The sequence below is a fragment of the Mobula birostris genome, chromosome 4, assembly GCF_030028105.1.
Source record: "Mobula birostris isolate sMobBir1 chromosome 4, sMobBir1.hap1, whole genome shotgun sequence".
Classification (NCBI taxonomy): domain Eukaryota; kingdom Metazoa; phylum Chordata; class Chondrichthyes; order Myliobatiformes; family Myliobatidae; genus Mobula; species Mobula birostris.
In genome coordinates, this window is record NC_092373.1 from 168,079,080 (window position 1) to 168,107,023 (window position 27,944).

A 27,944-nucleotide genomic window follows, 5' to 3' on the forward strand; every position below is an offset into this window, starting at 1 on the left:
TCCATCTTTAGATCTTTCCAATTGCCACATAGATCAGTGTACATTGTTTACAGCTTTCCCCATGGTCACTCTGGTTTAATTCTTCCAGAGACATCACCCTCCATGCAGCTTCTTTTGTTCCTTTTAATGTTCTTAAAAAATGGTTTTGACCCTGAACCATTAGTTCTATTTCCCTTTGCATAAATACGGCTTGGCCTGCTGAATAGTTCTAGCATTTTCTGTTTTCATTTTAATTATCCGGCTTTTGTAGATTTTCTTCTAATTTAGGGCAAGAGCCATAAAGGACATTTGTTTAAAGAGTATGGAAGCAACCTTCCATACCACAGCTTCAGAGCAGACACTGCTACATAGTGCTAAGGCACCAGGACCTACTTGTAAGTTTATGACATAGGAAGAATACTGAAGTGCTGAAGTTCACTTCCAAATGCGGTGAGGTTGGATTATTGTTTGTTTTTTTTTTGCTATGAATACATCAACATTGTTTCAATGTACCCTAACTACAGGTAGTTCATTGAGCAGAGAGAAGAGGAAATGGTGTGGCAGCTGCTGGTATTGATGCAGACCCTGCCATACCTCAGCCTAAAATGTTGCTAATGGAGACCCATTATCTATCATCTGGGCCATGCTCTCTTCTCGCTACTACCAAAGACAGGAGTTACAGGGACCGAAGATCTTAATCATCAGTTTCAGGCGCAGTTACTACCCTTCAACCACCAGGCTCCTCAACCAACATGGATAACTTCACTCACTTCAATGCTGAATTGATTTCACAAATTTTACACTTACTTTCAAGGACTCGACAACTCAAATTCTCAGTATTATTTATTTTACATGTATTTGTCCATTGTTTGCATGATTGGTCATCTTTTGCACATTGGTTATTTGTCAGTCTTTGTTATCAAGTTTAAATTCAAGTTTAATAATCATTCAACCATACATGAATACCCATGTATATAGCCAACTGAAAGAGCTTACACCAGGGCCAAGGTGCAGAACGCAGCACCAACAGACATACACAGCACAAGGCACATAGAGCACATATAAGATAGCAAGTACATGTTGGCTGCAGTTATACATTGTTATGTATAATTTTTAAATAAATTCTTTTGCATTTTTATGTTCCTCTAAATATCTGCAAGAAAATGAATCTCAAGATAATATATGATGACATAAGCGTACTTCTATAATAGAATTACTTTGAACCAGATTAGCACCATTCAAGCACCCTTTAAATGAGCATCTGAGGGGCATATGAAGGAACACATTTCCTGGTTGCAGTCATCAATTACTTTCATAGGTTTCCATGTCAGGAGAGTTCCTTTAAATAGCAAAAAAGCAAAAATTAACACAAATTTAACACTCTCCTTAGACAGATAGTGTGAATCTGTGGAATTATTGCCATAGGCAGCTGTGGAGGCCAAATCATTGGGTATACTGTATTTAAGGCACAGGTTGATAGATTCTTGATTAGTCAGTGCATGCAGGGATACGGGGAGAAGGCAGGAGATTGGGGCTGAGAGGGAAAAAGGATCAGCCATGTTGGAATGGAGGTGCAGACTTGATGGGCCAAATGGCCTAATTCTGCTCCTATACCTTATGGTCAATATGCCCCTAGATGAATTGTGGCTAATCCACAACAGTTGTAGTTTGTGCATTTTGAACTCTAGCTTATTGAGTAAACAAATCTAGTTACCTTGTTGGGGCACCCCAGTAGCTTAACAGTCAGTTAGACACTATTACACAAAATTACACAAATAGTGTTCCTTTGACACAATTACAGCTCAGGGTAGTCTGAGATTGATGTTCAGTTCCACCATCCTCTCTGAGAAAGTTTGTTTGTTCTTCCTGTGTCCACACTGGTTTCCTTTGTGTACCTCCCTCAATCAAAAGACATACCCGTTGGTAGGTTAATTTATCATTGTAAATTGTCCTGTGTAGGGTTAAATTTGTAGGTTTCTGGGCAGCATAGTTCAGTGGGCCGGTAAGGCTTGTTCTATGTGGTATCTCTAAATAAAATAAGATTAAATAAAATTAAATTAACTGTGGAAATGGGTGTCATTTGACATGTTGAAATTAGCTTCTGACCCCATGAAAACATCAGTCATGCTAATGTAAATATCAGAATGAAGTATGAGGCCCACTTTCCTAAAGACTACCATTTGACCCAGAAAAACTCTGTTAAATCAATTTTTGCATGATTTGAGTCATAAAAAATTGGGCAGTAACTAATCCAATTTCAATTGTCAAAACATTTAGACAATAAGCGAAGTCCATAATGAGTCAATTAACTTGATCAAGAACTCCTTCAAGTGCTTTTTATGTCTCCAATTTTAAAGGACAAAATTGTGTTATTTGACAAGCTCAAATCAATTTGTTTCATACTCCTATGAGCCTTGTATTATCACCATAACATAGCATAGCAAATCCCTTAACGCTTAGGGCAAAACAAAGCTTATCTGATTCAACAATTTTAAGAGATTGTTGAATCGTTTCATACTATGGTTCTTAACTCAACGGTGGTCAATGCCTTCAGTTCCAGGAATATCAATAGTCATTTTACCAAAGCCACCTTCAATTACTGTTTTCTACCACCTGCAATTAGAGTTGGAAATTATTTGTGGATGATTTTCCAAATAGTAGCCAATATTTTCTCTATTAATCTTGTCATGAGAGCTGTACCCATGATGGAACAAGCTGTGTCCACCGCACTGTGTGGCTGCCTGCATTCCTGTGCATTGGAATCTCCATACCAGGCTATGACGAAAACAGCCAGAATGCTTTCTGCTGTACATTCCCCAAGCAACGGGTTAACATTAAATACCTGTGAAGTTAAATGGTAGGCCATTCAACTGTGTATGCACTGTTGTGGAAAAATATAGGAGGTTTGTGCACAATTGTAACTTTTACAGATGAATAGTGATCTAAGGTAGCTTCCCTGGGGCAATTAGGGGTAGGAGGTCTGTGCACAATTGTAACATTGACAGATGAATAGTGATCTAAGGTAGCTTCCCTGGGGCAATTTGGGGTGGGTAATAAATGTTGTCCATAACCAGTGAGGCTCAGTGATGGACAAAATAAATTACTGGGGAACTCGCCCTATTTCACTTCCAAACCACTTATGACTGAGGAGAGTTAGTTTATATTCCTCGACAGAAAACCATTGAAATTGAACCAAACGTGACAATTATTAATTGATAGGGATTTCTGCCTACATTTTATTATGGAGCACCAAGCCATGAAATTGAATAACATTCTATAAGCTTTAATAATCCTGTGGAGTGTTCCACCTGTCAGATCCAGTCAGACACATCTCTTCAGAGGGTGTATTAATGTCCAGCTATTGATCATTATTGCTGATTTTTTTTTGATATCACATTCCAATAATTCTTAGACAATACATCTATTTTGCTTGTACATTCTGACTACCTCTCAGGAAAACAAACAGAAATTGAGAAACAGACAAAATAAATCAATGGCTTCATCAATCACTCTGCTAGATGACATTCTGAAGAGATATCAGAGGTGGGTGGTTTCAAAGCAAGATAAGGGATTACGTTTGATGGTGTGATGGTCATCATCACCATAAATGCCTGTCTTACATCCTCAATGAAATGGCGAGTAAAGCTTTCATCAAAAAAGCTATAATATCCTTCCCCATAGTTCTACCAACTACAAACATCTGACAGAAGCAGAAAGCTCAGAATATGAAATATAAGTGGAAAATTCAGAAATATTTGGAAAACAAAGGATGACAAAAGGCTGAAGAGGGTCGTGGACAGCCAGCTCCAACATAGGCCACAACATGGAGGACATCTTAAAGAGTCAGTGCTTCAAGTCGGTGGCATCCTTCACTAATGGCCCTCACCATCCCAGACATGGCCTCTTCCCATTACCACCAACAGGAAAGAGGTTCAGTAGACTGAAGGCTCACAGTCATTGTTTTAGGAACAGCTTCTTCCCTTCTATCGTCAGGTTTCTGACAGTCCATGAATCATGAACAGTACCTTGCTATTCCTTCTTTTTGCATGGTTTACTTGTTTTTGTAATTAAGAGTAATTTCCAGTCCTTGCTCTGTACTACTGCGACAAAGCAACAAATTTTATATAATAAATCTGTTTTTTTTAAATTTAGAGATACAGCACGAACAGGTTCTTCCTACCAAATGAACCACACTGCCCATCACCCCACGTATTTACCACTAGCCCAATCACAGGACAATTGCACAATGACCAATTTACCTACTAATTGGTACATCCTTGGACTGTGGGAGGAAACTGAAGCGCCCAGAGGAAACTCACACACTCATGGGGAGAACGTACAGACTTCTTACAGACAGCATGGGAATTGAACTCCAAACCCTGGAATGCCCCAAGCTGTTGTCGTATCATGCTAACCACTACTACAGTGGCACCCACAATGCCATTATGAATGTCAGCTATCAGTTCTGATTAAATAGAATATAGAACACAGAAAAATACAGCACAGGATTAGGTCCTTCGGCCCATGATGTTGCACTGAACCAATTCAGATAATGACACTTAATCTTTTCTGCCTGCTTATGATCCATGTCCTCAGTTTCTACACATTCAGGAGAGATGAGAGCTGCTTAAATGTCTCTATCATATCTGCCTCCTTCTCCACCGCTAACAGCAAGTTCCAGGTACCCGCCACTCCATGTAAATAACTTGTCCCACCCGTCTCCTTTGAACTAACGCCCTCTCATTTTAAATACATGCCCTCTGTATTAGACATTTCAACCCTGAAACAAAAATAATAGCTGTCTATTTATGACTCTCATGATATTATCTGATGAATGTTAATCGATTTATTTTTTCTCTCCATAGATACAGTACTAAGTTTTTCAGCAGTGTTTATTGTGTACAATTGAATATGCTGATAATGTTCACATTCCAATTAGCACTCCCACTCTAACACATGGAATTATGTGGAATTTACAGCACCAAAACAAGTCATTCAAGCTATATGGTCTACCACAAGCCTCCTCCAGCCCCATAGCATTACCACCCACTGCTTCTTTTCCCTCATTTTTTCATCCAGCTCCTACTTAAGTATGTTTGTTTTCTTTAGTCTAACGATGCGCTGCAAGAAGCAATCATTGCTGACTTCCTTCTGCATTCATTGCTCAGCATTTTGTATTGATGTCATTTCATTTTGTAGATCCCCCAGTGGATAGAAACCTTAACCAAGAAGACAAAGTTTTAATACAGCAAACCCCTTTGTAAAATTAACAATTCTTAGTAGATTAATCCACCACTCACATTGCCCTTCACTTGAGCCCCACACAGTTCCTACTTTCATCTCTTCAAGAGATCTCAAACTTATTCAGTCCCTGCAGTAGTGCTATTATGTGCTTTCAGTGGAATTGATGGCACAAATAGCACAGAGCCTGTGGTTATGTTTTTGGTAAACTTAAAAAGGATTTAAATTGATAGCTATTTTTCTTTTTTTTTCCATTTCGGCTTTTGTGCCCTGGAACTTTAAAAGTACAATTACTATTCTGCCTTATACTGAAAAAAATTGAAAAAAGAAACATTTGTTTTAACAGCCAGGATCTATCCCTGATCACCAAATGCACCAAAGTATTCTATTACAAAGTACACTCAGAGTTATAACATGAGAAATGGTAATCATTTAGTTCATAAACCAGAATATCATATTGGCCAGATAATCTGTTTTGTTAATGCTTGTAAAAAAATAAGTATTTCTATAAATTTCCGTATTTTACACTAATCTCAAAGCATGTACTTGCTTGTGTTTCAACCAGCTGTATCATTCTCAACCTGCCCTGACTTACCTTCCTGGTTGTGTGGGTCTGAATCATGTCACTGCTGCACATAAAACACTGCAGTTTACAAGAAGATAACACCCTCTGGTTTCAGAAGTAGGACTGTCTTGATAGCTTACTGACAGCACACACTGCTGGAATTCTTTTCTATGATCTCAAGATGTGTCACACCTTGGACATTCTCTTGCCCCCTCTCTGACTCCTGCTGGACATAAAATGCAAAAGCATGAAAGCATGCACCACCAGTCTTGAGGAGAGCTTCAATCCCGCTGTTATAAAAACTATTGAATGGTCCTCTTGTATAATAGGGTGGATTCTTGATTTTTCAATCCACTTCATCATGGCCTTGTAACTTATTGTCTGACTGCATTATTTTGCGTCCTGTTTAGCTTTTCCCTTGTATCACTTCAATATACAAGTTTTCCAACTTGCCTTGGGCCAAGTGATAATAATGAACCATTTTACAAATTGGTCAGATGCATTGGATATGGCGAACATAAAGCTGAGAGGTCAGATGCAAAGAGAATCCAACTCCTCAGCTCACCACGGGGAAGAGTTGCTGCTGTATTCTGAGTCCAATATATTCTGCACTTCCACACTGCAGAGTGTGAGTATGGATGTCTGCATGTACAACAACTAGTTAATGACTATCCATTAGCAAACTCTGACCAAATGTTTCTAACTGAAAAGGAAACTCTCCAGAGAATGCAACGTTCCTTTGATGCTGCATCAGCCTGGATTATGCACACAAAGCACAACTGGAACTTGGGTTCACAATCTACTTGGCCTTTTCTCCATGGAGCAACAGAGAATGAGAGGTGACTTGGTCAGGGTGTATAAGATGATGAGAGACATTGATCAAGTGGATAGCCAGAGGCTTTTAAGGTGCTTGGAAGTAGGTACAGAGGGGATGTCAGGGGTATATTTTTCACACTGAGAGTGGTGGGTGTATGGAATGCACTGCTGGCAATGGTGATGGAGGTGGATACAATAGGGTCTTTTAAGAGATTCTTGGATAGGTACATGGAGCTTAGAGAATAGAGAACTATGTGGTAGGGAAATTCCAGGCAGGTTCGAGAGTAGGTTATTGTGGGCTGAAGGGCCTGTAATGTGCTGTAGGTTTCTATGTTCCTATGACTCAGGACAAAGTTGTGTACAACTCAGGCACAACTAAAAATAGAGCTTAAAGTGAAGACCACTCATTTCCATAATTTCAGGAAGAATCTAATAGGTTAGAAATTTTCCTTGGATTAGAAACACTAATTAAGCATTAGCGTTTCAAAGTTCAAAGTTTGATGTAAATTTATCTCCTTCTGAAATGTTACTGTGAAATCAGTGGAACTTTGAAAGTGGGTGTACGAGCATCTGATTTCATACTGCAAATGCTTCTGAGGGCAAGTTTTACACTGAAGAGGATCTTACTTGTATTTCCCTGCTAATTAATGTCCTCCCTGCATCTGCTACATTTCTATAAATTCTTGGGGAGTGAGGAAAGTTTGGAGAAACTGGAATGACCAGTGACTTGAACCCCATTTGCACTCGATCTTTCCTGGCAGTCTCCAGTAGTTAGGCAATAATATAGAAAGTGTCAACCTATTTCTGATGGAGTTTACAATGGAAAACTTTCTTAATGGAATCTGCAGCTCACTATGAATAACCCAATACAGCTGATCAGCAGGATTCCTTCAGCTACAAGATGTTACTGATGAAAGCAGTAGCCCCATAATGACATTTATAGGAATGGTTTTCATTCCAAAAGCATTGTATTGCTTTACAATGCCAAACAATTTTGTCCTGCATGCTAATGACAGGAAACATTCAAATGATTTTATTATGTGGCAGTCCACCATTTCAATGCAGATCACTCAATTGTGTAATAGAACAGTTCATTAGTGAACAGACATATTGCCTGAAGTCATGCTTAATGACTCCTGTGGAGGATCCACAATCTTGGAATGAGAACAGATATAATGAGACCCACGGGAGAGGAAGACTCAACTTGTGACATTTTAGAATCTTGTTTTAGGTGCATTGGATGACGGTTGCGGAGCCAGAAAGAAACTCCACAGTTGGTGAATCATGTTGTTTTTCAGAAAGATACTAATAGGTGCAGGAGCAGGAGCAGTAGAAGTGGAAAAGGAGATCATTCATCATGCTGCCTCACCAAAGAGACGGTGACTTTTCCTCATGTGTTTTTACTAAAGGACAAATTAGTAAGAAAATAAAAACAGGCCACCTCCCTCATCACATTGTCATCTGGTAACATCCCACTTGGATATGCACCCAGACTATCTATCCTCAATTATGAAAAGAAATCTATTCTCACAATATAATTAGACAACACAAAAGATGATGGAAACTCAGTGGGTTAGACAGCATCTATGTAGAGAAATGGACAGTCAATAGTTTGGGTTGAGATCCTTCATCTGGACTGAAGCAGAGTGAGGAGATAGTTAATATAAAACGGTGGAGGGTAGGGCTGGAAGAAGAGCTAGTAGATGACAGGAGGATTCAATGCATTATGTAGTTACAGCTATGAAATGAAATCAGAATCAGAAACAGGTTTAATACCACCGGCATGTGACATGAAACTTGTTTGCTTTACGGTGGCAGTAAAATGAAGTACATAAGGAATAAATATAGAGAAAAAAAACATTGAATGACAGTAAGTATATGTAGATGTAGTGAAAGAAAGACAAATAAACAAATAGCGAAGTAGTATCTGTTGGTTCAATATCCATTCAGAAATAAGATCGCAGAAAAGAAGAAGCTGTTCCCGAATCACTGAGTGTGTGCCTTCAGGCTTCTATACCTCCTTCCCGACAGCAGCTGTGAGAAGGGGGTATGACCTGGGTGATGAGGCTCCTTAATGATGGACACCACCGTCCTAAGGCTCCTTGAAGATGTCTTGGATACTGCAAAAGCTACTACTCATGATGGAGTTTCTGCAACTTACTTCAATCTTGTGCAATCCCCCCAGCACCCCTTACCAGGTGGTGATGCAGCCACAGAATACTCTCCATGGTACATTTGTAGAAGTTTTCAAGTCCTTTAGTTGACAAACAAAATCTCCTCGGACTCCTAATGAAATATAGCTGCTGTCTTGCTTCTTTATAGCTGTGTTAATATGTTACAAGGTCGGGTGGTGGCGCAGTGAGATCAACGCTGGTCTCAAGAAAGGATGTTCCCGAGTTCGATCCAGTGACAGGCCACTCCCGAGCACGGTCTCCATCTGTGCCAGCTTGATGTCGAGCTCACAACTCGACCTCGTAAAAAAAAACTGCCACCTCCGGTTTAAATTCCCACGCTGAATATTGTGGAAGATCAAATACAAATACAAAATACATCCAGGTTACATCCCCAGAGATATTGACACCCAGGAACTTGAAATTGCTCACTCTCTCCACTTCTGATCCCTCTATGAGGATTGATTTGTGTTCCCTCCTACCCTTTCTGAAGCCCACTTTCAGCTCTTTGGTCTTGTTGATGTTGAGTGCAAGGTTGTTGCTGCGACGCCACTCAACTAACTGGCATACCTCGTTCCTGTACACCCTCTCGTCACCATCTAAGATTCTGCCAACAATGTTTGTATCATCAGCAAATTTATAGATGCTGTTTGAGCTATGCCTAGACACAGTCATGGGTGTAGAGAGAATAGAGCAGTGTGATGCACCAGTGTTGATGTTAGCGAGCTGGAGATGTAATTTCCAATCCACACAGATCATGGTCAGCAGGTTGAGGATCCATTTGCAGAGGGAGGTACAGTGGCCTAGGTTCTGTAGCTTTATAAGCAAGACTGTAGGAAAGATGATGTTAATTGCTAAGCTATTGTTGATAAACAGTATCCTGACACAGGTATTTGCATTGTCCGGGTGATCCAAGGCCACGTGGACAGCCATTGAGATCATTTCTGCTGTAGACCTAGTGTGGCAAAAGGCAAGTTGCAGTGGGTCCAGTTCCCTCCTGACCAACCACTCAAAGCATTTCATCTTGGTAGATGTGAGTGCTACTGGACGATAGGTGTTAAGACAGCTCTCAATGCTCTCCCTGGGCACTGGTATAATTGTTGCTCTTTTGAAGCAGGTGGGAATTTCTGACTGTAAAATGAGAGATTGAAAATGATTTTAAATATCCCGATAAGTTGGTTACAGGTTTCCAGAGCCTTACCAAGTACTCCATCTGGCCTTGCCACATTGCTGGAGTTCACCCTCTTGAAAGCTCATGCACATACCTTCCTGTAAAATTGTTTTATGATTTTACCATTTCTCACACTGTTTTTTGCCAATATACAGTATCTCCCTTGTATTTTTGAAAAATCATCCTTTAAAGTGTCTTGCAATAATGCTGAGGGAATGTAGCACTTCCAAAGGAGATCTTGATGAACCTGGTGTTAGTGGAAATGACATTTTTCTTCAGGTAGTCTCTCAATTGCCTTGTTAAAGATTGCTAGGCTCAGGTCTGATATTGTCTGAGGTATTAGTGTTGGAGAGGTTCTCAAGAAAGCAAACCCACTTACTATTAAAATTCAGTGTGGTTACTGACACAGTCAGGCTGATTGTGGTCAATCCTACTCACAGATTTAACTTGCACAAAGCCTGTCTTTGTCCCTCACTATCACTATTATGCAACTTGTCAAAATCTGTTACCATCACATTATTCCAGAAGCTAAACTCACATTCGAATGTTTTCTAGACTGTTGAGAGAGTACAATGATACACCCCAACTGTGTTCCATTAAGGGGTGTATAAATTGATGATTCTGATAGATAGAGAGAAACTGTTTATTCAAACTACTGTCCAGAACAAAGACAGCAACATTAAATTGTCAGCCCTGCTGATGTCAGGAAACACCAAAGCAATTGGCAAAATTAAAAAATTAAAAGCTGCAAAATTCAAGAGTCTATTTAGAATTTGTGTTTAGATGAGAGTGATTTAATTGAATTGTGGACTATGTCTGAAAGTGTGCAGAGCCTGTAAAATCTTTCTCTGTTTCAATAAGCCAATGCAAGGTCAATGGACATGTTCTCAAATAGACCTCAAGGTCTTCTACTAATGTAGCAGTAGCTTTCCTCCTTTGAAGATGACGTGAACATTTGTGCACTGAGGATATCTGGATCTGCACCTCGATATAGGAAGGTTGAGTGAGTGGGCAAAACTTTGGCAAGTGGAATTTGATGTGGGAAGTGTCAATTCATGCAGCTGGGTAAGAGAAATCTAAAGGAGGTCTGTTCCCTGAACAGAATCAGAGAGTCATAGAGTAATACCATAGAGAAAAGGGCCCAACAACCCAACATGTTCATGCAAACCAGGGTGCTATCTAAACTTGTCCCAAGTGCTGTCACAACCAGGGATCATTTTTAAAGAAAAGTTTTCTTTATCAGTTCATATGTGGACTGTATTTTCTTAATGTCACCTCATGGGCATGCATTGTTCTTGGATTGTTTACCTTTTTATATTGTCCTGTGGGACGGTGCCTTATTCTGATTGTTGAAAGTCACTTCCATTGTGATTGGTTAGTTTAGAAACTGCAGCTGCTTTTCCCAATTGATAGATGCCTGCTGTCTGGTTACAAATGTCCTAGGTATATAAAATTGCACATGAAAAAGACTTTCCCTCCTCTTCTTTTGCTTAAAGCAGATCAATAGAAAGGTATATTCTGTGCGCTCTTTTAATTAAGTATGTTTGCTGAATGAAGGTATGTTTGGTAAGTGTTCAGCTTTGTAGTGTCTGTAACTTGGGAAATATGAATGTTTGGTCGAATTTTTACTGCTTGTAAATAAATTATTAATATACCTATTCGAAGTAGTGTAATTACCATCTCACTTGCCAGACCCGTGAACCTGATTGAACATCACATTTGGTGCTGCGAGCAGGGTATGCCTTTTTGAGCAGAAATGCATCTCTTTAAGCAGTTATGTAAAAGAGAGGACCCTCCATTTGAGACATGCAGAGTCCCAGGGTGGACAGATAATCATGCAGGCTTTGGAAGTCTCACTAACTTACTGATGGGTTATGGAATGCAGTAGGTTGGTCAGACCAGCTAGATTTTGCTGGGGTTAAAATGGGACATTACATTGTTTCTATATTTAAATCATTGAGTTTTCCCAGGAGGAAAGATAGCTGGCAGGATGCTTTCTGGCTGTTTGCAACAATTGTAAGACATCTTTATAAAGGGATAGTGAGTCTTAAGAATCAATTGAAAGATCTCAGCCAGGATATATTATTCCGAGCAGATCACTATTGATGGCTTAGAGTTGGCCTACAAAGTTAGAAGATATGATTATACAGATAGCTTGTCAGCTATTGAAAGTACAGATTCTAGAGGCAGCTCGAAGGGCCTATTGGGAACCTGAACCCGTTAAGGTTCAGGCCATGTTGAGATGGAGCGATGATCCTACAGTGGGTTGGGAAATGGGGAGATCTGACCAGTTAATGAAAATGAGGGAGAGAATAGCATGGATCCCTCGGTTTAATCCTCGAGATGATTGCCCTCTCCTTTGTGTGTTTGAAACAGTACGGGCCAGGCCAGTGATTGCGTGTTCCCACACCCACCGTGAGGGATATATTGGCCTGCAGCTTCTTCCTCTTGAGAGTGGGATGGGGAGGAGGCTCAGGAATATGTGGGATATGGTGCAATGGATACCTTCGACACAACAGAATCCTCCTGTAAGAATTAGTGAGTTTAGGGAATAAGTAGACACAAAAGGCTGGAGAGTCTTTGGCTGCATAGTTATTGAGGTTATGAGATGGGGGGTAGAGTGGTTGAATAATGAGGGGGAGGCATTAGATAGTGATCCTAACAGAGAGATGAGTGCCTTAGGGAGCCCACTGTACCAACACACAATCAGTAACACCCTGACAGCACTATTTGCTTCCCTTGAGCATAATGCATACTATGAATTTGGGTAACAGCAGCAGTTGAACATGGGTATTCCACTCTTATTGAATGGAATTTGAAACCCCAAACTGAGTGGAACACAACAGGGGAGGGTACTAAAGTACTATGCCAGTGGGGTCTTATCACAGAAATACACCATGATATTGTTAGCCCACCAGAGAATGTTGAATTAACTTCTGGAATGGTGGGACACGTGGTTACAGAGGCAATTTTCCCAATAAAACGGGTAGTGCTATCTTTATCAGAACCAGCAGATGGTCATCCGTTAAGTACAGCAATTCTATTATTACGAGCTTTAGAGTATGTAGAAGAGGGTGCCCATAGCCAGGTATGGAAGTTAGATAAGCAGATGGGGAGTGGGGACACTGCACATCCCGTAAGTAAATGTTTTTAGCGTTGTTTGAAGCTGGGGTTCCAGAGGAGCAGGTAAATGAGGCGCCAACCTCCATTCTCTATGCAATGTAGAAATACTGTCAGGAGAAGCAAGAAAGGGAGACTGCTGAGGGAAAGGTCATTCTTCAAGTCCTCTGCAGATAAGGGCTCCTTTCATCCTCTGCCAGATTTCTTGTATTCCATTCAGGGGTCCCTGCGAAGGATATTGGTTCGCCAGCATTGGCAATTGGGATGGTTAGTACATTTGCACCTCGTGGTTGTAGAGAGGAGGTCATTTGACCTGCATCCTTCTTCCCTGTAAATAGAGTGTGAATAATTTGAATGCAGAGAAATGTGAGTGGGTGGGTGTGTGTGTGTGTGTGTGTGTGTGTGTGTGTGTGTGTGTGTGTGTGTGTGTGTATATGTGCGTGCGCTCATGCGTGCGTGTGACAACTTTGCTTTTAAGAGACTGTGAATATGTTGGGTCCTGTCCAGTTGTTCTCTGATAAGTGCTGCTTTTCTGTGAGAATTAACTGTCCGTTTTTACAGTTCCATACGAAGTTTTAAAAGAAGAGGCATACAGCCTGGTCTTTGTGTTTTTTGTTCTGATCTGTTATGTGTTTATTGTTTCTTAATTTGTTACTTAGTTACTTGTTTCCCCATGGTTTTTGTAATTGGTTTTAAGAATGACTCACAGTGGCCATATGAGATTTCAGTTGAAATTTGGTAGAAATCTGGGCAACTTTATTCTGGATATGAGATGCCCACATTTCAAAGGGAATTGAGCATTTGGGGATCAATTCTTGTAGTTCTATTGTTTTTGTGTTTTCTAAGTATCCCGTAAGTAATCAGGAGTGAGTACATTTGTATCTGCCTGCGTTACAGAATGACGAAGTGGTGGTTGCCAAATTGTGGTGGGAGCTCCTGTTTTACCCTCCTATGGATGGCATTTGAATTTGCACAGTGGACTAATGGGTCAGATTACTGAATTTGTATGAAGACTCCTTATACATCACAGTCTGTGGTGGCCAGTGCTATCATGTTTGCTGTTGTGTGCTGGGGCAGCAGTCTGAGGGTAGCAGACACCAACAGAATCAACAAACTCATTCATAAGGCCAGTGATGTTGTGGGGATGGAACTGGACTCTCTCACGGTGGTGTCTGAAAAGAGGATGCTGTCCAAGTTGCATGCCATCTTGGACAATGTCTCCCATCCACTACATAATGTACTGGTTGGGCACAGGAGTACATTCAGCCAGAGACTCATTCCTCCGAGATGCAGCACAGAGCGTCATAGGAAGTCATTCCTGCCTGTGGCCATCAAACTTTACAACTCCTCCCTTGGAGGGTCAGACACCCTGAGCCGATAGGCTGGTCCTGGACTTATTTCATAATTTCCTGGCATAATTTACATATTACTATTTAACTATTTATGGTTCTATTACTATTTATTATTTATGGTGCAACTGTAATGAAAACCAATTTCCCCCGGGATCAATAAAGTATGACTATGACTATGACTATGATTATGATAGAAGGGATGCCTCAGACATCGATCCCTTTGATGACAAAGAAAAGACTGTTTGGGGAAATTATCTGGCCTCTCGAATTTTGGCTTTCTGTTTTGGGGGGTGGGGTGCTGTGAGGGGGTAGTCTATTCCAGCCAAACCTTGACCCAGAGTATGGTAACAGCCTTAAGGGACATGAGCTTTAATAACCTTGGTGGAGTAAGTGCTTTAAGAGCTGGCATTTCCCAACATACCCTTCATTTAATTGGAATGTCCTGACTCTTAAAGTGATTTCCAAACCTGGCAAAGTATAGGTGTAGGTGGTATGTTGAGCAAGAACAGTATCCTGGGACAGCTGTGTCTATGCCCAAATAGCGTTGTGAAGCTGGGCACTTGTTAGAAGCTGAATGGCACTAACCTGATATGCATTTTCTAAGCCTACCCGTTGTTCCCACAGGGTGGTGCAGTTGATATGTGGTGCTGTATGTAAGTCACCCCAGTGTTCTGGATGAGCACCTTTCCCATGCTGGTCAGTAAGAGGGCTATTACAAAGGAAGAGTGTTTTTAATGATAGCCTTTCTCAGCATGGTATGGCCAGACTGTCGCAGGTCCTGGTGCCTTGGATTGCCTTTGTTGGGTCATTGTGGTTCCTTGTTGGGTGAAACTCAAACTGAATTTTTTTGTGTAACAAGAGTAATTTCAGTTAGTCTAGGTTTTGCGTTGTTTTCCTGAGCTCTTGTTCATTTTTCTAGTTGATTTTTGTAATAAATCTCTAGTTTTGTTTGAATCGCCAAAGTCTCTGTGATTCCTGCACTTGAGTTTGCTCGTGACCCTCACATGTGCCAACAATATCCATATCCCTCTGATCCTTTCTTGTCCATGTACTTATCCAAATGTCTTTTAAATTACCTGCCTCAGCCACTTTGTGTGGCAGCTGCACTGTATGACAAACTTAAGTTTTGTATGTAGAACTTGTCCTTCAGGCCCCTTTTAAATCTGTCCTCTCTCATCTTTTGGCTCGCTTTTCCAGGGTATAAGGCTGTGTACATTCACTCCATCTGTGCCCTCTTATGGTTTAATACACCTCCATAAAGTCACTCCTTGGTCTCCAGTTTGGTTTATAAGCAGTTCACAATCATGGAACCCCTGTGGTAACCTGAGCGTGGCCTGCACTTAGAATATGGAAGATAAAAGGATGGTCACACTTTTTGAAATCAATATCGCATGTGGAGGGAAGGACTAACTGATGATGCTCCCAGTTGCCTGCTGTTACTGTCCTAGATGGTAGAGATTGAGTGTTCGGGGCAGGGGAGGTGGTGCTGTGAAAGAAGCCCAGGTGAGTTGCTGCACTGCAAATTATAGGAAGCACATTCTCCAGCCACTGTGTGCTGTTGATCACAGGGCAGTAAGTGGTAGTTTTGGCCTGGGTGTTGTTGAACCTCTTGAGAGCAGTTAGAAGTGACCTCATGCAGGCATGTGGTGAGTATTCATTACCTTCCTGGTCTGTGCCTCGTGAGGTGGTAAAGGCTATGTGTGGTCAGGTGAGTTATCAGCTAGAAGATACTCAGCTTCTGACCTGATTTAGTTGCCTTAGTATCAGTACAGCCAATTTTCTTTTTGTTTTCTTGGTGCTCTAGATATTAGCAAGTTTCTCAGTAAGGCACTGTCACCATAGTATAGGACACTTGAGGATGACATGTAAAGCTGAGAAAAGCTTTCCACATTGTGTTATAAGAATGAATGGTGTAACCTTCCCATCTGTTCAGATCTTCTTTACATGTTTTCATTCTACTACATGCTTATGAGAAGGGTGTTCATTAAACATTAGCCTTTTATATACTGGGCCCCTGTGGCTTGGATCTGTTGGTTCCTTGGTAGAAAGTGATCATTCACCTAACCATCACCGAGAGCAGTTTGCACACTCAGAATCAGAATCAGGTTTAATATCAGCAGCATTTGTAATGAAATTTGTTAACTCTGTGATGACAAACCAAGTTATCAGACGACTGATGCTAATGAGAGAGATAAGGGAGACAATGGAGAAACGTTCAAAATGTCAATGAGAGAGGAGAGAGAGATAACGAAAAAGAAACACAATTCAGAATATTGACAGACCGATTGCTTTGAACCTGAACTATTTGAAGTTTGGTGGACCGGCGATACCCCAGCAGGGGGATAAAAAGAACAGGTTCGCTAAAGCACGGGACACACCATGAGATCACGAGATAACGAGACCCTGGAAGAGCAGTGTGCCCCCACAAGTTGGTGGGAGTTTGGAGGTCCGGTTCGCGGGAACCGACCATAGACTCACAGGGTGTAAAGGTACGATCGGCGAGAACCTGGTGTGTGTGTCCGCCCTTGCCTGGGTGCCGGGTTCACGGCGGAAGAACGGTCGTATCCAGAACGGAGGGGTCACAGTCAGTGACCACAGCGGGATAGAAGACAAAATAGGGTCCGCCCGAAACCAACTGCGAAGAACATCAAAGGTCTGCCTGAATCAAATTTCCATCCCCCACCCTCTCTCTCTCCAATGGCACAACAGCGATTACTGCAAACTGTACTAAGCTGAACTGAACTCTGCATCACTTAAGACTGATCATTTTACCCCTAGACTGCGATAGAGCTTGGTTGATTCCTATTACCCTAGTTCTGTGTACATGTGTGTTTTATCATTGCTAACCTGTTGCATTTATATCCTTACGATTAAAGTACTGTGTTACTTATTTTCTTTAATAAAACTTTATTAGTTCCCAGTAATCTGGACTCCAACGAGTGGTCCATTTCTGCTGGTTTGGCAACCCAGTTACGGGGTACGTAACAACTCACTCTCCCCTTCCCAGATCTTCATGCCCTTTTCTTCAGCTCTCTGTAAAAACCTCTCCTGCACTAGCTGCTTTTACTGGATGAGGGTTTTGGAAATGGTGAGGCTTGGTGAGTGGGAGGTGTGGAGGTGAATGGGAAGCATTGTAGAAAACAAAAGGTCTAATTTAGGCTTTGGATACTGTTGGAGGAGATGACGAGAGGAAAGCCACAGTGGTCAGGTCAGAGTCTGGCTCTGTGGTTCAGAAGGGGGAGGGTGCGAAGAGACAAGTTGTAGTGATAGGGGATTTGATGGTGGCGGAACAGAAAGGAGTTTCTGTGGATGAGAACAAGATTCCTGGATGGTTTGTTGCCTCAGGTGCCAGGGTCAGGGACATCCCGGATTGAGTCCGCAGTATAAATTTCAACTTGAATTTTCTGAAAGGGATCTAAACCCACAAACTCTGATGTGGACCCATTAGCAGATTATTTAAAACACTGTTCATTCTATACTAGTAAAGGGAATCAAGTCAAATGTTAACACAGAGATATCTATCAAGCACAGAATGATTTGTCAGACAAATAGCTACAACAGTGATCCCTGGAGCTGACCAGCTCTCAGATGACTAGAACTAACTGCTGGCAGAATAGGCTGATCTAATTATTAACAAACCAATTTCCATTCTTCCAAATACTCACTGACAAACGTAGTACTCTCACAATTACAACAGTTGAATCTAGACTGGAAAAAGCAAATGTTCAAGGGATTCTACTGTAACTTCATTAGGAGATAGTGGAATGTACTGTATGTTTACCCCAATAATATTTAGACAGAATTCTTAATTTGCAGTTGCACTCATAAGAGCTCACCAGACTGAACCACCTTATGAAGCAGAGAAGGCTATAAAATTATGAGAGTCTAAAAAGTTTGGACAGTAGTAACCTGTTCTATGAGTATAAGACCTCAATTACAATAGTATACAGTATATATTCAAGGTAAGAAAACAAAGGGTTGGAGAAGCGTTCCTTTATTCCCCCACCTCAAGAGTGGTGGGAGTTTGGAACCCATCAGACCTAAACTCTTATCACTTCCAACTTGCTGACCTAGAACTAGGGATTAGAGTGAAAAGCAATTTCGAGGCAATGCTGTGGAATTAATTATCTCTTTCTACACAATTGCAACCACCAAAGCAAAGCTGACCCATTTGGCAACACTTTCCCTTTGAAGGCTGTGGTCTCATTTTTGCATGGCATAAAAATTCCCAAAAAAAGCATTTGATTTATTTCTATGTTAATTAGGTCATGTCAATCTCACTATAAAAAGAAACTTTAAAAATTCTGCAGGAGTGTTAAAACAGAAGTTATTGGAACCTTTTTCTAGTCAGATATGAAAAGATAGCAAATATATTTGGAAACTGATCATTCAAATGAAATTGGCCCTTGAGTAATGAGGTCAAGCCATCTTGCCCGTGGTCATGTTTGGCCATGTGAGATCTGGCATCTCTGGGAACCACTGATGAATCAACTTGTTTGATGAAGCTTTCATCAATTGATGAATTTCTCTGTCAAATGTTGACCTCCTTCCCCTTTACTTAGTCTGAATGGGAAAGCTGCAATAAATAACAGAGCAATAACTTTCTAGAGGCATGAAACAAAACTTTAACAACCATTTGTGCCTATGGTGCCTGCATTGTTCTAATTCTGTCTATGACAATGAGTGGATTTTAATGTTATTTTCAAAATATGCAATGAACAAATATTTGGCCCAACGCTCTTTACACATCTGAAAGAATTATGTATTGGAGCGCATGTATATATTCTCACTCCTACACTAATTTTAATTTTGTTCCAGCAGTAAGTTAAAAATATTTTTTGCCTTCATGTGCCTTCATGGAAAATAAGGGTCATGCACCAATAAGTGTGATAGTGCAGGAGAGGATGCAAAGGAGTCTCTGAATGCAGGGATTCCAACTGAAATGATAGCTATCACTTTCCTCTCACAAGTGCTCAACACACCAAGTTTTTTCCAGCAGGTTGTCTGTTACTGCAGAGGATGTTGTTTGAAATGGAATGTTTCAGTTATGAGGAAAAATTGGAGAGGCTGGGTCTGTTTCCCATTCAACAGAGGAAGTTGAGGGAAGAAGAGGAGAGCCATCCGCAGTACCACCGATGTTTCAGAGACGGCCTCAAGATGGCTATGGCTCAAAAGAGGGGAGCCATGGAGCCATAAGTAGCTAGCCATCTGGACACAAGCTGGGGTCTGATCAGCCCTGGCTGGGTCACCTGAAGGAGGTTGTATGATGTTGAAAGACCCGAAACACCCGATAATTCCAGGAGCATCACTGAAGATGTGTCCAGAGGCATCAGTAGATGTATGCACACAGCTTAGTTCATCAGTGACAGCCAAGAAAGACTGGGTGACAACCACGAAAAGAGTGGTGACAACTGGAGAGTCAGACCGGGGCAGAACGGGCTGGCAACCCAATCTGTGTCCTCTGAGAGGAGGACCCCCACAGAAGCTACGATGAATCTAAGGGAAAGGTACCCCCAGGGGTGCCTGAGAGGAGGGGAGAATGAGCACCCCAGTTGGATGGACACAACGGCATCAGATCCAGGCAATGAACAAAGGACTATGAAGAAGCAGTGAGCATGTGGCAAAATCTGCAAGAACGATTGCAGTTTGAAGATCCACCAAGCGAAGATGAAGTGTCTGGTGGGAGCAGAAGCAGCACAATGTGCAGGTGTCCAATCTGGTGAGACGAAGGAGGTGCCAGGCCTGGAATCACCCCATAGTGCCCAGAACCTCCAAGCGTTGCAAACTAATCCCTCGAGCAGCAAGTCTAACAGGAGGTGGATCAAATGGCCTGCAGCTAACATGACTTCACTGTGGAACTACTTTGACGAAGATGTCAAGCAAATTTTGGAGGCAACGGTGAAGGGAGGGGTTGATAGGAAGTTACAAGCCATGCCAACAATCATTGTCAGCATCGCAGCTGAACGGTTCAGAGAAGAGGAGAAGAAAGGCTCCGAAACACCTTACTCGAAGAACCAAAGCACATTGAGGGTCCACAACATCAGGCAGGAGATGAAAGCGCTGAAGTCCCAGAACAAAAGACAGGAGAAGAGGAGTGCATTGGCTTGGCCCAGCTGATGTGCATACTACGAAAGAAGATCAGGGTCTTCCGCCGGGCAGAGGGGCATCAGAGGCGGCGTCGTGAAAGGGCCCGAAAACGTGCTGCCTTTATCACCAACCCCTTCAAGTTCACCAAGGAGTTGTTGGGGGAGAAGCACAGTGGGTAACTGGCCTGTTCGCAGGAAGACACGGAGGAACATCTGGTGAAACTTCTCAAATGCCTGTTTCGCTGCTGCCGCTACTGTGTGATCCGAATTCTCCAGAGGGGAAGGCCCCAAATCCTCGGCTTTGCCTGTTGTTTAGTGGCCGGGGCCGGGATCGAAGCGCTCGGCAGAGATGGTGCTTGGTGTTCGGTGTCGGAGGGCTGGTCGGAGGTTTGAAGTTTTCGGACGGACTCAGAGTCGGACTGTGGTTGGGTGCTTCCAGGATGCTGCATCGGCAAGTTTGCGGCGCTGGAAGCTCATGGCAGGGAGAGTTTCTCCCTTTCTACCGTCTGCGTGAGATGTTGGGGCTATCGGGACTTTGAGACTTTTTTTTACCGTGCCCATGGTCTGCTCTTTATCAAAATGAACGTCCACCATGGGTTGACTTGGAATTGAGAGCTGTGAAACAATTTTACTTAAGTTCGTTATTAGGAGCTTCCTTACCTGTACAACTAGCCAAAATTTCTATTCTAAATATAAATCCAATGATTAAGTCGTCATTACGAATTTGGTACCAGTTTTGTAAGTTTTTTAATCTTAAAAAAATTAACCTTCTTAGTATAATTTATCAAAACTATTTATTTAAACCTTCACTTAGTGATCCTACCTTTTCTCTTTGGAGGAATAAAGGAATTTTTTTTTTATGGATTTGTTTCAAGAAGGCCGATTGATGTCCTTTGAGAAATTAGTAACTAAATACTCTCTTTCATACTCACACTTTTTGCAATATCTTCAGGTCAGACATTTTTTACAAGAATATTTAAGTAATTTTCCATTTATACAAGATTCTGACCTGTTAGACACTATTTTAAAAATGAACCCTTTAGTGAATGATTTTATTGGGAAAATTTATAATTTACTATTACAACAGGGTAAGTATCCCCTATTTAAGATTAAGCAAGATTGGGAAAGAGAGCTTAACGTGACCTTGATAACAGAGGATTGGTTGCGAATTTTGAAGTTGGTTAACTCTTCATCAATTTGGGCCAGTCATTCTTTGATTCAATTTAAAATTGTACATCGTTATTATTTGACAAAGGAGAGACTGTCTAAAATATTTCCTAATGTTAATAGACAGTTTGCTAGATGTAAAACTGAGATAGCTACATTGACACATGTTTTGATCATGTTCTGTACTGAAACAGTTTTAGAAATCTATTTTTTCTACAATTTCTAAAGCTTTAAAAATTAATTTACAAACTAATAAATTGACAGTTTTGTTTGGTATAATTCCTCAATATATTCATGGTATTTCTATATCAGACCAACATGTAATTGCATTTGTTACATTATTGGCTAAAAGGGCTATTTTATTAAAATGGCAAGATGCTTCTGCTCCCACTTTGATACAACGGTTCTCTCAGGTAATGCTATGTCTTGGTTTGGAAAAAATCAGGTCGAATTTTTGATCCTCGATTTGACTTTGAGAAAAGATGAGGCTCTTTTGCCTGCTACTATCATTTGATTTGAGTTAATTAAGATGATCCCCTTCTGATTCTTGGGTAAATGGATTTGGTTGGCGGATTGATGTCTTTTTTTTATATATAGAAGCTTGTATGGCGTATAGCTCCGGGTTTGTGTTCCAAATGTTATTTTTCTTGTTTTTTTCTTGTTTGTTAGCTGCTTTTTTGTTGTTTTAATTAGTAGGGGTTCTTTTTTCCAACTTCCTTTTTTCAAAAAAAAATAGCTTTAACATTTTGTTTTTTTAAAATTATTATTATTGATACACTGTTAGCTTGGTTAATAATTTGACTCATTATACATATTGATATATTGACTTGATTATTTTAATGATTTTTTTGTTGTCAATTTTTAATAATAATTAATAAAAAGATTTACTCTCTTGATCAAATTACGGTATTGCTTTGCACTGTTGTAACTATATGTTATAATTACGTGTTTTTTGTCAGTTTTAGTCTTGGTCTGTCTTGAGTTTCTGTGATATCATACCATAGGAACATTGTATCATTTTTTAATACATGCATTTCTCAATGACAATAAACGAGGACTGAGTGTCGTCATAATCTAAAAAAAAGACATTGACCAACATTTGAAGAAGATATACAGTGATCCTGAAAGACAGCAGGAGTTGGGAGAGTGCAATATCCTAATAGACCCCCCTGAACCGGATGTGCAGTTCGACATGTCAGAGCAGCAGCAAAAGGAAGTCAGAAAGGTCATCTGCAAAGCAAGGGCAAGCTGGGCTCCAAGACCAAGCAACACCTCGTACAAAGTGTACAAGAACTGCCCCAAACTCCTGCAGTGTCTGTGGAAGATCCTGAGAATCTTCTGGAAAAGGGGGAAGATCCCAGAAGAGTGGAGAGTGGCTGAAGGGGTGTGGATCCCGAAGGAGGAAAATGCCACCCAGGTAGACCAGTTCCGCATCATCTCCCTGCTGTGTGTCGAGGCAAAGATCTTCTTCAGTGCTGTTTCTAATCGGCTGTGCACCTACCTAGCAAAGAACACCTATATTGATACATCAGTCCAGAAGGGTGGCATTTCAGGGATGCCAGGCTGTCTGGAGCACACCGATGTGGTGAGGCCAGAGAGAGCAAGGGCAACCTGTCAGTGTTGTGACTCGACCTGGCAAATGCATATGGCTCCATTCTGCACAAGCTGGTGCAGTTCACACCGACCAAACATCACGTCCCCAGCAGAATCAAAGACCTTATCGCTGATTATTACAGCAACTTCAGGATGAGGGTCTCTTCAGGAGCAACTACATCAAGCAGGAACAAGGTGGAGATCGGCATCATCACAGGGTGCACTATCTTAGTGACACTGTTCTCCCTAGCTGTGAACATGCTCACTAAGTCTGCTGAACCAGAGTGCAGAGGGCCCAGAATGAATTCCGCTCAACGTAAACCACCTCTCAGGACATTCATGGAAGACCTCACAGTCACCACAGAATCAGTCCCAGGCTGCTGGAGGATTCTGCAAGGGCTCAAAAAGCTGGTGGAGTGGGCCTGGATGCGTTTCAAACCTGCCAAATCAAGATCGATAGTGACGAGGAAATGGAAGGTGGAGAAGAAGTTCCGGTTCAGCATCGCAGGCACAGCCATCCCAACCATCACAGAAAAGCCAGTCAAGAGCTTAGGCAAAGTTTTTGACAGCTCTTTAAGGGACACAACATCCATTCAGGCGACCTGCACCGAGTTGGATGGCTTGCTGAAATCCGTGGACAAGTCTGGCCTACCTGGGAAATTCAAAGCCTGAGTGTATCAGCATAGCATTCTTCCCAGAATCCTGTGGCCCCTCCTCGTCTATGCAGTTCCGATCTCAACAGTCGAAACCTTAGAGAAGAGGATTAGCAACCACCTCAGGAGATGGCTGGGGCTGCCAAAGAGCCTGAGCAGCATCGCACTCTATGGACACCACAACAAACTGCAACTGCCCTTCAAATCCTTGGAGGAGGAATTCAAGGTAACAAAAGCCAGAGAAGTGATACAGTATAGGGTCTCAAGTGATCCGAAGGTGGCTAGAGCAGGGATCCAAGTGAGGACTGGCAGGAAGTGGAGGGCAGAGGAAGCTGTTCAGGAAGCAGAGCCGAGGCTGCGTCACAGGAGGCTGGTGGGAGTAGTCACACAAGGCCGAGCTGGGCTAGGATCCTTTCCAACTCTCCAAATGGACACCAGAGGGAAGGAAAGGCGTTGTCTAGTTCAGGAGGAGGTGAGAACAGTAGTGGAGGAGACGAGAGCCTGCAAGGTGGTGGGAATGAAGCAACAGGGAGCTTGGACAAGATGGGAGAATGCGATTGAGAGGAAAGTGACCTGGGCTGAGTTTTGGAAAGCTGAGCAACACCACATCCAATTTCTCATCCAGGCAGTGTACGATGTGCTTCCAAGCCCATCAAACCTGCACACATGGGGCAAGGTAGAGTCATCTGCGTGCCCACTGTGCTCCAAGCGAGGAACCCTGGAGCACATCCTCAGCGGCTGTGCAAGGGCACTTGGTGAGGGACGGTACCGATGGAGGCATGATCAAGTCCTGAAGACCATCGCTGAAGCCATCAGCGCAGGAGTTGAGTGGGCGAAGCAGTCCTGACCCTCTAATCATATCATTGCCTTTGTCAGAGCTGGGGGGCAGCCAATACCTGCCAAAAGAACATCTGCAGGCATTTTGACCTCTGCAAGGGACTGACAGCTGTTGGTGGACCTCGAAGGGCAGCTGAAGTTCCCCAACCATATCGCAGCCACCACCCTGCGACCAGACATTGTCCTAGTGTCTGAGTCTACTAAGCAAGTGGTGCTGCTGCAGCTGACAGTCCCATGGGAAGATAGCTTGGAAGAAGTCTTTGAAAGGAAGCTCTCCAAGTACGCAGGACTGGTCAGCAACTGTCAGCAGGCTGGATGGAGAGCGAGGGGTCTCCCAGTGGAGGTTGGTTGTAGGGGATTCACAGCCCATTCTTTAGCTAGAGCCTTCAGCAATTTGGGCATCGAGGGACAGAGGAAGAGGAGAGCCATCCGCAGTACCACCTTGAGGCAGAGAGGGCCTCAAGATGGCTGTGGCTCAAAAGAGGGGAGCCATGGAGTCATAAGTAGCTAGCCATCTGGACACAAGCTGGGGTCTGATCAGCCCTGGCTGGGTCACCTGGAGGAGGGTGTATGATGTTGAAAGACCCGAAACACCCGATGATTCCAGGAACATCACTGAAGATGTGTCCAGAGGCATTAGCAGATGTATGTACACAGTCTTCATCAAAAATAAGGGTCATGCACCAATAAGTGTGATAGTGCAGGAGAGGATGCAAAGGAGTCTCTGAATGCAGGGTTTCCAACTGAAATGATAGCAATCACTTTCCTCTCACAACTCAACACACCGAGTTTTTTCCAGCAAGTTACTGCAGAGGATGTTGCTTGAAATGGATTGTCTCAGTTCTGAGGAAAAAATTGGAGAGGCTAGGACTGTTTCCCAATCAACAGTGGAGGTTGAGGGAGTATATGTTTGAGATGTATAAAATTACGAATGAATGATCAAGGGTAGACTTCAGAAAATGTTTCCCCACACAGAGTACAGAATTATAAATCATAGAACATAGAACAGTACAGCCTAGGAACAGGCCCCTCGGTCCAGAGTGCCCGTGCTGACCATGATGCCAAACAAAACCAATCTAATTGGCTACACATGATCCATATCGCTCATTCCCTTTATGTTCATGAGTCTGTCTAAATACCTAATTCAATGCCACTATCATGTCTATTTCCATCACCAGCCCTGGCCGTGGCAAAACATTCCAGACATCTACTGCTCTCTGTGCAAAATACTTAGCTCCACATATCTCCCTCAATCTTTCCTCCTCTCATTTTAAAGCCATGCCCTCTGGATTCTGACATTGCCATTCTAGGATAAATACTCTTAACTATCTATAACTATGCCTATCATAATTTTATAAACTTCTGTCAGATCTTCCCTCAACCTCCCAAGCTCCAGAGAAAGCAGTCCAAGTGTTCCCAACCTCAGAGGTGGATAAAACTAGACGACAAAGATTTAGGGTAAGGGATAATAAATTCAGGTGGAGGAGTCTGAGGGGGGACCTTTTTCATCCAGAAAGTGGTGAACACGTGGAATATATGAATGGAGAGTGAAGTGGAAGCAGAGTCACTCAGAACGTTTCAGAAGTGTCTAGACAAGCTTTTGATTTGACTCAGTATGGAGGGCTATGGACCAACTGCTAGAAGAAGGGTTTAATATGCATGGGTTTCCATAGCCTGGCATGGATATGGTGGGTTGAGTGACCTGTCCCATGTTGTATGTGCTGTCTACAAGAAGGGTCAGAGCCGTCTCTATTTCCTGAGGAGACTGAGGTCCTTTAACATCTGCCGGACAATGCTGAGGATGTTCTACGAGTCTGTGGTGGCCAGTGCTATCATGTTTGCTGTTGTGTGCTGGGGCAGCAGGCTGAGGATAGCATACACCAACAGAATCAACAAACTCATTCGTAAGGCCAGTGATGTTGTGGGGATGGAACTGGACTCTCTGATGGTGGTGTCTGAAAAGAGGTTGCTGTCTAAGTTGCATGCCATCTTGGACAATGTTTCCCATCCACTACATAATGTACTGGGTGGGCACAGGAGTATATTCAGCCAGAGACTCATTCCACCGAGATGCAGCACAGAGCGTCATAGGAAGTCATTCCTGCCTGTGGCCATCAAACTTTACAACTCCTCGCTTAGAGGGTCAGACACCCTGAGCCAATAGGCTGGTTCTGGACTTATTTCATAATTTACTGGCATAATTTACATATTACTATTTAACTATTTATGGTTTTATTACTATTTATTATTTATGGTGCAACTGTAACGAAAACCAATTTCCCCCGGGATCAATAAAGTATGACTATGACGATGATAGGATCCCATAATATTTTTATCACAATTACAATAATTACAGAAAATCATTTCTTTACACAGGTGAAACTTGAACATGTCGCGTAACAAGGAGTGAGAAAGTTGCTGTTCTCTGAAGTTCTGCTGAGTGTACCACCTACTCTTCCTGCTTCCACATTGCTTCAGTAGAGATAGCTCTTGATTATCCAGGACCCCTTGCTTAATAGCATTAGTCCATGGCATAAAAAAAGTTGGGAATCCCTGACTAGGGTCAAGGAAGAAAGCACATTTACTAATAATGTATAAAAATATATACTTAATGCAAAGGATAACGTAAAACTGTTAAGAGGCATCATGGATTTTGCGTAACTTTATTTCATTTGTTAAAATACTCTGTTTAAGGCATCTTACATTGTTATATATTTTTTTTGAATTCCTTGTACACCAAGTTCCTTCTACATAAGACCATAGCAAACAGGGGCAAAATTGGGGCATTCAGCCCATCAACAGTGGTCTACCATTCAATCATGGCTGATTTTTATTTCATCAACCTCACTCTCCCACCTTCTCCCAATAAACCTTAACCCTCTTACAAATCAAGAACCTATTAACTTCTACTTTGAATGTACCCAATTACTTGGCCTCCATGGTTCTCTGTGGCAACAGATTCACCACCTTCTGGCTGAAGAAATTCCTTCTCACCTCAGTTCTAGAGAAATATCCCTTTATTCTGAGGCTTTGTCCTCAAATTCCAGACTCTCTTACAAATGAAAATATCCTCTCCATGTCCACCCTGTCCAAGCCTTTCAGCATTTGGTAGGTTTCAATCGTCAAAACTGAATACTTCCCTGTGTAGACATACAGTGGCTATAAAAAGTATTCACCACACAGGCATTTTTCA

The 27,944-nt window shown here is 42.0% G+C and overlaps 1 protein-coding gene across 1 annotated transcript in view; it reads left to right on the top strand.

Moving 5' to 3' along the window:
• ccser1 (coiled-coil serine-rich protein 1) overlaps nucleotides 1-27,202 on the top strand; it is a 1,437,348-nt gene extending 1,410,146 nt beyond the window's left edge. Inside the window, exon 10 of the mRNA XM_072256433.1 lies at nucleotides 27,128-27,202. Coding sequence (XP_072112534.1) covers nucleotides 27,128-27,151 — 24 coding nt within the window. The 3' untranslated portion in view covers nucleotides 27,152-27,202. The remainder of the gene's footprint in view (nucleotides 1-27,127) is intronic.
• Nucleotides 27,203-27,944: the final 742 nt, after the last annotated feature.